Below are 10,730 nucleotides of genomic sequence, written 5' to 3'. Positions count from 1 at the left end.
ATCCTTAGGCAATTACTGGACAAACAATTCAAACGGTGTTGATGTGAATATATGGACCACAAACCGATCAAATATTCATTGCATTAATGAAGTTATTTCAATCAAATTTCTCTACGAGATTGAAATTGAAAATCAGGTATGATGAAGCGTTTAGGCAAGAGTCCTTGTATTGTCAGTCTTTTACACAATAAAGGAGATTTTCTCTCATTGCTAACTCCATCTGACCATTAATTGGAAATTGAACTGAGACTGCTTGATAAGAAATATCCAACGACAACTTCTTGCAGGTTGATTGCCAAGTAATTTCCAACTGTCAAAAGAAAATTAAGAAGGTTACGGAGACTATATTTTCATGATTTATCTGGCCTAAGCCATAGGATATATTGTCATAGAACTGTTTGCAAAATGTGGATAGGTACAAAGTTCTTCCAATAGACAAATTCTTGTGATGTTCCTAACAACAGACAAAGCCAGGAGGAACCAAAAGGTATGTTTTGCCTTTGTATCCAGCAAACCGGCTCGGATTTGGGACATAGGAAGCAGATTTGAACTGTGTTTTTTTTTTTGCTTAGTTTATATGGCATATTGGATGGCGACCAATGGTGTTAGTTAATGTAATTGGTTGAGCAGGTGACCTTCCTTATCAAACCAGTAAATACAAAAATGTACTAATGACCTTCCTTATCAAACCAGTAAATACAAAAATGTACTAACTTCAAGTTTAATGTAAGTTATTAGAATTGGAATCCCGGAATTTAGTTCAATTAATTAATGGATTTACTTTTTTTAAAATGATAAACAAATCCCAATATTTACAGGATTAAAATTCTTTTATGCTAATTAACCTTTCAAATTGAAGTAACGTTGAGCCCAAGTCACCTCTTTATGCTGTTGTTATCCCAGTATTTATACACGACGATGACAACATACGGGGGATATAGACCTGATGGAGATATCCTATTTTGAATAATTCAGTTGCCAAAAATAGCATAAATTCTCAAACAAAAATCATGGAGTAAAAAGTAGGATATAACTAAAAAACCGAAACTACATTTTTTCCTCCATCTGAAACATCATGCTTTTGCCATTCATAAAAGGGCAACTCATACCAACATGGAGGATGGTCTAGGACAATTTTTCTTCTGGAAATTTTAAATTTTCATATATTTTATATATATTTTTTATTTTTTATCGATAATCTACTTTTTACTATTTCAAATTTTATAAATTCATTTATAACCTAAAATTTTGCGTTCGCCCCAGCCGACATAATGATATTGACTCCAATACGTTCTATATACTTTTTAAATCAATTAACCACCCAGATTCTTCAACTCATAAAATTATTTTAGTATAAAATACCCATACAGAGAATATACAAAAAAATATTAAATAAAAAAGGTTTCACCCACCTCATTTAATAAGCTTAATCCAAGTCTTGGGTAAGAAATGGTTGAGATAGAAAGAATTTAATGTGCAGCGCCCACTAGCAGTAAATACGTAGCTAGAAGCCAAGAACATGATCGGGGTAATGGAGACAACTCACCGCAAAATCATATTCCAACTTATATATATATATATTAACAGTGGTTGCTAAAGTATTGAAAGTTGAAAATTTGAATTCTTTAATACAACGTAAATACTACTAGGAGAGCAGTAGGCGAGTAGTTCATCATCCACTATAATTATGTGAATCCATCAAAACAAGTCGTATCATCTTCAGCCTTGAGATTGAGACCCCCCGGTTGCGGTCCCTATTCTCCCTTCCCAATATGTTAAGCATGCGGTAACTAGTTTTTTACTTATAGTTTTTGGTTTTTTTTTAGTAAAGCTTTCTCTCTTACCTGAAACCCTTTGATGTTGATCATTTGTCTCTCTGAAAATTTAGACTGTGACATCTTCCAATGAAGAAAAGCACAAGAGAAGTAAATGGTAGTTTTTTCCCCCTTTCTCCTGTCAATTAATCTTTTTATCAGGTTTCTACCCAGTTCATTCTTTTCTTCAATTTAACTAAGGAGAACCGACTCACGATTCCTCATCCAAGGAAAAGACCACTTATTTTTTTTCCAGAAAGGAATTATACCCATTGTGGAATCGCCCGATCACATTTGATTGCTTTTATCTCCTGTTATATGGAACCAGATAGCATTGATTGTATGACATATTCAGATGTTATCGATGATGATGAGATCCATCATCATAACCAGTTGCATTCATTGTCGAAACCCCGTGGCAACAACGGGAACAACAACAACAGCAGTACTGTATCATCAGCGGTTCGTCCAAGCACTACCAGTGTTCATGAGCTCCTTGAATGTCCTGTTTGTACCAATTCTATGTACCCTCCTATCCATCAGGTCAGTCTTTAATCCTGTTTCTTTTGTGGGTTTATCTTTTGTTGAAGAAGAATCACTCTCTTTTCGGTGTTTGAGTAGTCTGGGTTCTTTCTTTTTCTTGGTTTTTACGGCTCTTTAAGTTTAATCTCTTCTGTTGGATCTGTGTTTTCTCGGGTTAGAATAGTACCGGTATCATAGAAACTTGTTGGCTTGGATGCTATTTTAGGGTGGCTTTGTTTGATTAATTCTTTGATAAGGGGTTGTAATAGAGAAGTTGAACTTGAGGATGGTATGAGTCTAAAGTTACATCTTCTGGGAATTCGATTTTTGGAATTTCTATAGTTCGGTTTTGATGGTTTACTTAGATGTACACTTAACAGTTTCTTTCTGTTTGAGGGATCAAGACTAAAGGCAGATAAATGTGTGTGGTTTCATCAAGTTGAATTCTGTCTTGATTTTCTTATCAGCCCTTCCTATGAGGTGCTTACTGCCTCGGTATTTAATCGATTGAAGAAGTGAACATGAGAATAATGATGAACTATAACAGCTTTCCATTAGTATGGGGAAGGAGAAAACACAAGAGGATGATGGACTGATCATATTGTAATTGTGAGACATCAACACTGTAGTTTTCTACCTATATTTCCCTCTATTCGTAAGGAAGTCCTTTCTAATCGGGAATAGCAAACTATGGATTGTAAACAGGAGTGGCCTGTGTGCATGTTTGTTTTGAGAAGGATATTAGAAATGTGTGGTTTTAAGTGATTTTCGTTTTCTCTCTTTCTATATAGACTAAGAAGGTCAAATTGAAAAGGAAACTAAATACTATCAGGTTAGGCAAACTTAAGAATCAATGTCTGTTCCCATGAGAGTTCAGTAGGATGTTTTGCGTGAGGAGAAAACTAGAGATGATATCTTTCAATTTTCATAATTTCACAGAAAAAAATAGAATAGTAGTTTCACCTACAGGCTACAGGATAAGAAATGCTGATAAAGGTGTTTAGAGCTATGGAAATTGAGGAGTGTCTTAGCATCTGCTGTTTCATTCATCATTCTCACAACAACTACGTATTACATTCGATGGAGCATTATCTTGATATCAAATAACTTCTATTCATTCTTTTTCCTTTCTCCTTGTGAATGCATTGCATTAGCATGCAGAGGGTGAGGTGGCTGGTCATTAGGCTTCGACCTAAAGCTTCGACGATGTTTAAAACACCCTTTTCGCTTTCGCCCTTTGTTATAGGGGTCCCCCGGTGGGGTGCCAAACCTTTGGCATATTGTATTTTTTTGCTTAGACATGGTACAACTGCATGTTTTTATGTTTGCCCCTGTTCTATGCTGATAAAACATATTGATCTAAAAATGGTCCCAAAGTTGTACCAGTTTCTTAAATTGCACATGTCAATTGCTAGATTCTATTTTCTAAACCATTAGTTGTGTGCAACAGAGTTTTCCAATGCCCTTTAAATGCTACTAGTGCTATTGTACTGGATTTCTCATTGTCTTATGTGAAGCGGATCTACCTTCTTGATATAATTTTGTACCTTATTATAGGTGTTTTAACCATTTGTTGTTCCTCAGTGCCACAATGGTCATACCCTATGTTCAGCCTGTAAAACAAGGGTACACAATCGATGTCCCACTTGTAGACAGGAGCTTGGTGATATTAGGTGTCTAGCACTAGAGAAGGTAGCTGAATCACTTGAACTGCCTTGCAAATATACGTCGCTCGGATGCCCGGAGATCTTTCCCTACTACGGTAAACTCAAACACGAGGCCCTATGTAACTTCAGGCCGTACAATTGCCCATATGCTGGATCAAAATGTACTGTTGTTGGTGATATACCATTTCTTGTTGCTCATCTAAGGGATGACCACAAGGTGGACATGCATTCTGGGTGCACATTTAACCATCGTTATGTCAAGTCCAATCCTCGGGAAGTAGAAAACGCTACCTGGATGCTTACTGTGAGTTACATTCATTTTAAAGCATCTTCCTTTTGATTAAGAATTGAACTATATAATTTATAGATGATGAAAACGAGATATACATCTTGCCGGTAATCTTTTTCTTTCTTATACATGGAACATGGTCTTGCCAGAAGTAAATTTTCAGTCTTGTGCTTGCTCTCTTTGCCTCACTTGCATCAGTTTGGTGACTTAGTTTCTTTAATAAAATAAGTAACCCTTCTCTAGTCTTCTTTGATGTAGATAATGAAGAACATCGTTGCCAGTTGAAAAGCATAATTTTCCTTTTTAGTTTCCCGAACTCTAAATGGTTTGTATCTTTTGTCATGTATGGTCAGGTATTCCACTGTTTTGGCCAGTACTTTTGTCTCCATTTCGAAGCCTTCCAGCTCGGGATGGCCCCTGTTTATATGGCATTCCTTCGTTTCATGGGCGATGAGATCGAAGCCCGCAACTACAGTTACAGCCTAGAAGTTGGGGGCAATGGTAAGAAACTCATCTGGGAAGGCACCCAAGAAGCATAAGAGATAGCCACCTAAAGGTTAGGGATGGCCACGATGGCCTTATCATACAACGTAACATGGCACTTTTCTTCTCCGGCGGGGATAGGAAAGAACTGAAGCTGCGAGTAACGGGGCGGATATGGAAAGAACAACAAAACCCTGAAGGGGGTGCTTGCATACCCAACCTCTGTAGTTAAAAATACTCCATTTTGGAACTCTGTTGCACAAGCCATTATACTGTTTGCTGCATATTGTGGTGTAATATTAATATTGCCCTGCAAATCATTGTTGAGAATTCTTGTATTCTGTGTGGATATTGGATGCTTTAACCTTTTCTCAATCAACAATAAGCTTCTTAACCCTTTCCTATGGCCTCAACAAAAGAGTTAAAGAAATGCAGCCCAAAAATGAAGTTATTCCATCGATTCCCCATGCTCAGTGAATAAAAAGATAAAAGATGTAACAGACAAATGTGATCAAACAAAGAAAGCTGATGAAATCACCATATATTTTTGAAGACAGGTGGGAATGCATGAATGGTTTAGTTGCATAAACATTCAAAAAATATATAATTTGAGATTCACCAAGTGATTAAGAGCTTAAGGGGGTTTACAGCATAACACGGGGGAGAAGAGAGAAAATTTGATGGTAATCCTAGAAAGTCGTAGGATGGGGGAATGCATTCCTTTTCTTTCATCTTTCTGGAGGATGAATAGCAACGAAAACTGGTAAGACGAAGACGACAATGGGGAACGCCCAGGTTTTCACTCTTTTCTTCTTCCTTTTCTTTCATCATTCTCCCATTGTTTTAACTTCCCCAGCTTTTCGGGACAGGAATTCAGTAAGACACCCCATCTATCGACCACACCATCTCCCTCTCCCTCGAAGACCAAACGCCAATCAACCACCCTATTATCATCATCCTCGAAGACCTAATAAACCACCTAGCCGTTACCCAAAGTCTTACCTTCCTCAATCGGAGATAAGACAAATCCTCAAGGCCCACAACGAGGCTCGAGCTCACGAGTCTGAATCATTCTACGTCTGGAATGAAATCCTTGCTAACTACGCTCGTAACTGGGCCAATAAACGCGTCAATGACTGCCTTCTTCTCCACTCCGATGGACCCTATGGCGAGAATATCTTCAGGGCGACCAAAAGCCACTGGAGCATTGCTAAAGCCGTTAAATCATGGGTGGCTGAGGAGAAGTATTACGACAAGAAGAAGAATGCTTGTCAGCCGAGCAAAATGTGCGGCCATTATACACAGATTGTATGGAGGGATACGGTGAATGTAGGATGTGCCAGAGTCAAGTGTGCAAAGGGTGGCGTCTTTATTATTTGCTCATACGACCCCCCTGGGAATTTCCAAGATGAAAACCCTTTTGCTTCCCAAAAACAACCCTAGTACGATCCCCCTCCAAATCCAATTTGTATCTAGAAAACACAAATCTCACACGTCTAATTTTGAAATAAGAAGTCCTCAAATGAAATAAGGTTAACATGTGCTTAGATGACAATTTTGAAGGTTTATAAACATGATTTGATTATTATATGTACACATATGATGAATATTCGTGACGAATTCTTTGAGAGAATTATACATTCTTATTACTTTTATTTTATTCACTGTATGTTATACATTTATATTTTTTTTATCATGCTGCCGTTGACTTTGTTTTGTAACGATGTTATGACGTGACTCTTTCTTCTCCTTCTCAAAGGATGGTTCATCAAGCAAACCAAATGAAGTTAATAATTCAAGTGGGGTAAGTAGCTCATTCACTAGTAAATCCAGGAAAAAAAAATTGGAACAAAAGAAATATGTCACCTTTGCAGGCATTGACGCCTGATTTGGCCGCAATAAAAATCAGCAAGGATGAAGACATTGTTGCCACTGATGACAACTCTAGAAAGGAATCACAGCAGAGAGAGAAAAGGAAGTCCAGAAATGGCGTTTTATGGCAACCAAGACTTGAAGCTTCAACACTCTCCCTGGCATTTCAAGAGAACTCACCGGTCACGACTCACATGGGTCAGATCAATTCCACCAGGAATTGCCCGACACGGAGAGAAAGCAAATATAAAAGAAGAAAGAAAAGAGTTGGAAAAAAAAAACTCCGGGAAAGAAAACTTTTCGAGATGATGCCCTTATTAATTGTACTAATGTTACGTACCAAAGTCACGTTGCTGGTGCATAATCAAAACCAAAGTTCATTGTATTGTGACCATAATCAAAACATCAGAGGTTAGCTCTAATGCAGTAGATTCATAAGCATTTCTCCATCACTCAACACAACAGAACTCTATCAATTTACTTTGCTGATACATCTAACACAAAGTACCGAATGCTTTAAACTAGTTTGTTTATCCTTACCACATTCAATTGAAAGGAACTTCGAGGAGGACTACTATCAAACTAGTTTTTCCTCGCATTTTACTTTCCTAGCTTATTACTATGACACTTAAAGAGTGGAAAACATATGACTAAAAGCCTAAGAGAAATATCCACCACTTAGGAAAAGCACTAGTCGAGGCACTGGGATATAGGGCTAAGACTCCATTTTTGGTAGGGTTTCCTAACATTCAGCCGAGAATCTAACTTATCAACAGAAAAAAACAAGCGGGGTTAATTCATTTTTTGTTGGACTTGCATTACACTGAGCTTGCCGAGTTGGTGGACAAAGCTTTGTTGTTGCAGACCCTCAAAGAAGCTGTCGGTAAACACAATATCACCTCGTAGAAGCCTCTACTCAATCTCCGCCGTGAAACCTAAAGGAGCTCGGAAGTTGATATCAGAGCCAACCGCTTGAAAAAGAAAAAATAACTCTAGTGATCGAAAATGCCTTATAATATACGATTTTAATCGAAAATTTATTTTTTTGGATTTTCGCAAATCCAAACTAGGACGCCTGGCTCCAGGCCCGTCGCTAGCCCTGGCATCGGCTCCAGGACCCAACAAACCCCACCACTATTTCAACGGGATGAGGCAACGTCAAAGATTTCATCCAACTATAGTACGGCGGGACAATGAAATGGCAGACATTTTAGTGAACTTAACATTATTAGCCACTGAAATGGGCCGCCTGGTTTTCGAGGGCTACATTTTAACGGTTTAAGCACCCAACGACGACGGACCAGCTGAGTGAACCGGGCGAAGCGGTTCTTGCTCGAACCCTGTATTCTCAAGTCTCTCTAAACTCTCTTGCTCTATTGCATTGTGCCCACCAGTATCTATCCCCAACTAGTGAATTTTCCTTCTTCGTATTTGCCTCAGGTTTGGATTCCTCCTGTCAAGTGTTACTTGGAACGAGGACAAGAATGGGAAGATAAGCGACAAATGGGTAAGAAAGAATGAAAAAGATAATATATATATATATATATATTGTTGTACTTCCGTTTATTCTTGATTAACTCCGACAACATCATACACTTGTTTTTTTTATGGGTCTTTCGGTACGGATTTTAAAAAAATTAGGCTTAAATATATAAAAGGTGCCTAATATATGAATATTTTTTTAGTTTAGTGTCTAACATTTATTTAGTTTCAGTTTGGTGTCTAACGTTTCATTTCGTTACGTAAAATGGGTCAAACAGTGACAGACCGTTAGTTTTCTCCGTTAAGTGACATAGTTTTCTCCGTTATATTATACATGTCACAATCTTGTAATTTTATTTTTTTTAAATTAAAAAATATTATATTTATAAAAAAACCCTTATTTCTTTTAAACAAAAAACCTCAAAATTCCTAAAATCTCCAAATCCTAACACTAACTCACTGTCGCCGTCCTTTCTGGCCACGACCACCATCGCCGACGTAGTTCTTGTCATTATCCTAATTATAAGTCGTCATAGTTGTCATCGATTGGTCGTCGAAATCGCTTAGGGTTGAGATTTTTATTCTAGAGTTTGCGGGGTATAGAATGTCGATCTGCCGTCCATCAGACTTTGACTAGTTACAATTTCATAGGGGTTTCGGTCGTCGTTATGAAATGAGGTTGAGTGGAGCTTTATCAATGGAAAAGGGATACGGTTTAAGGGTTGAAATAAATGTTTTTAAAGTTTTGGGGTTATTTCAAAATGTGTTTTCTTTTTTTTTTAAATATAAATTTTTTTTTATTTTATATCAAAATTTTGAAATTATCATATTGTGACATGTGTCACTTAATGGAAGAAATTAACGGTCCGTCATGACTTACCCTTTTTAAGTAACAAAATGAACATTAGGCATCAAGCTAGAACAGAAAAAACGTTAGACACTAAACTAGAAAAAACAAATATATATTGAGCACATTTTGTATATTTAAGCCAAAAATTTAATAAAAAAAATACCATGTTATCACAAATTAGGGGGAAAACAATAGAGTGGTTAAAAATTAAATGTTTAAAGTTGAGTGATTAAATTAAAATATTTTAAAAAATTAATTGCCAACTTAGATTTCGATTAATGGGTTAACGAGATTTAACGACCGAGGGATTGAATGACGGTAATATGAGAGACTAAAATCACTTTTTTTTTAAACGGTAACCAAAATCGGTCAGACCGAAAACATATAGCTTATCTTTTAATAATTTTAATCTACATAGATTCAACTTTTATTTCTCATACAACATAATTTACGTTTTTTTTTGTTTAGACTACCATCAAATGGTCAAAATTTAGAAGGTTTATAAACTCGAATGCTAAAAGATGTTGATTTACGATAATTTATCAATTGATCAATAGATTAAAGATATTTATATTATATTATTTTATGTGAATTTGAATTTTAATAATTACTTTAAAAATATAATACCTCTCCATATAATCTAAAAAGAAGTTGATTTGTATACATATTTTTATGATTAATGTCGGGAAATAAAATGATATCGCAATTGTATGTGCTTCGTTCTGGAATGAAAAGACGGATTCTTTGCTAGATGGATAGCACTTTGACTGTCGTAATACAAGACATTGTTTTCTTGTTTCTTGCCTAACTCTTCCAAGAAACTTTGGAGCCAAACCATCTCCTTGCTGACTTCCGTAACAGCGACATATTATGCTTCAGTTGTGGAGAGAGCAACTATCTTTTGTAGTTGAGAAACCCAACTCACTACAGTACCTCCTAGAGTATAGACATACCCTGTAGTTCTCCTTCTGATGTCAACATTTCCTGCTAAGTTAGCATCTAAATAGTCTGTTAGTATCGTATCTCCACCTTTGAAACAAAGTTCTTTATTTGTAGTACCCCGCATATATCTGAGGATCCATTTGACTACTTCCCAGTGTACCTTGCTCAGATTATTCATGTACCTGCTAATAGCTCCCACTGCTTGAGCAATATCTGGTCTGGTACAAACCATGGCATACATCAAACTTCCAATTACTGAGGCATACGACATCTTCACCATGTGTGCATGTTCTTCCTCCGTCTTTGGTGACTGTTCTTTGGAGAGTCTAAAATGAACACCTAAAGGTGTACTTACTTGTTTAACATCTTGCATGTTGAACCTGGAGAGTACTTTGTTAATGTACTCAGCCTGTGTTAACATCAAAGTCCCCGACTTTGTGTCTCTCTTGATCTTCATCCCAAGAATCTGCTTTGCAGCACCCAGATCCTTCATAGCAAACTGCTTCGACAATTTTTGCTTCAAGTTTATAATCTCTTGCTTGTCTAAACCTGCAACAAGCATGTCATCAACATAAAACAATAAAATAATGAAACTGTTGTCAAACTTCTTGATATAACAACAATGATCTGCTTGACATCTGGTAAAACCACTGTTACCCATGAAACTATCAAACTTCTTGGACCATTGTCTAGGAGTTTGTTTTAAACCATACAAATTCTTCTTCAACCTGCATACCAGGTTTTTCTTGCCTGCCTCTACGAAGCATTCAGGTTGTCTCATATAGATTTCTTCCTCCAAATCACCATGA

The 10,730-nt window shown here is 36.8% G+C and overlaps 1 protein-coding gene and 1 pseudogene across 1 annotated transcript; both read left to right on the top strand.

Moving 5' to 3' along the window:
• The first annotated feature begins 1,844 nt into the window (after nt 1–1,844).
• On the top strand, nt 1,845–5,169 carry LOC120160993 (annotated as a pseudogene).
• Nucleotides 5,170–5,555: 386 nt separating this feature from the next.
• LOC120161079 (pathogenesis-related protein 1A-like) lies at nt 5,556–6,218 on the top strand. The gene has a single exon (XM_039171367.1). The coding sequence runs from the start codon at nt 5,556–5,558 to the stop codon at nt 6,216–6,218; it is 663 nt and encodes a 220-aa protein (XP_039027298.1).
• Nucleotides 6,219–10,730: the final 4,512 nt, after the last annotated feature.

The sequence above is a fragment of the Hibiscus syriacus genome, unplaced genomic scaffold, assembly GCF_006381635.1.
Source record: "Hibiscus syriacus cultivar Baekdansim isolate YM2019G1 unplaced genomic scaffold, ASM638163v2 tig00111398_pilon, whole genome shotgun sequence".
Lineage (NCBI taxonomy): Eukaryota > Viridiplantae > Streptophyta > Magnoliopsida > Malvales > Malvaceae > Hibiscus > Hibiscus syriacus.
This window is presented reverse-complemented; position numbering and strand designations above follow the sequence as displayed.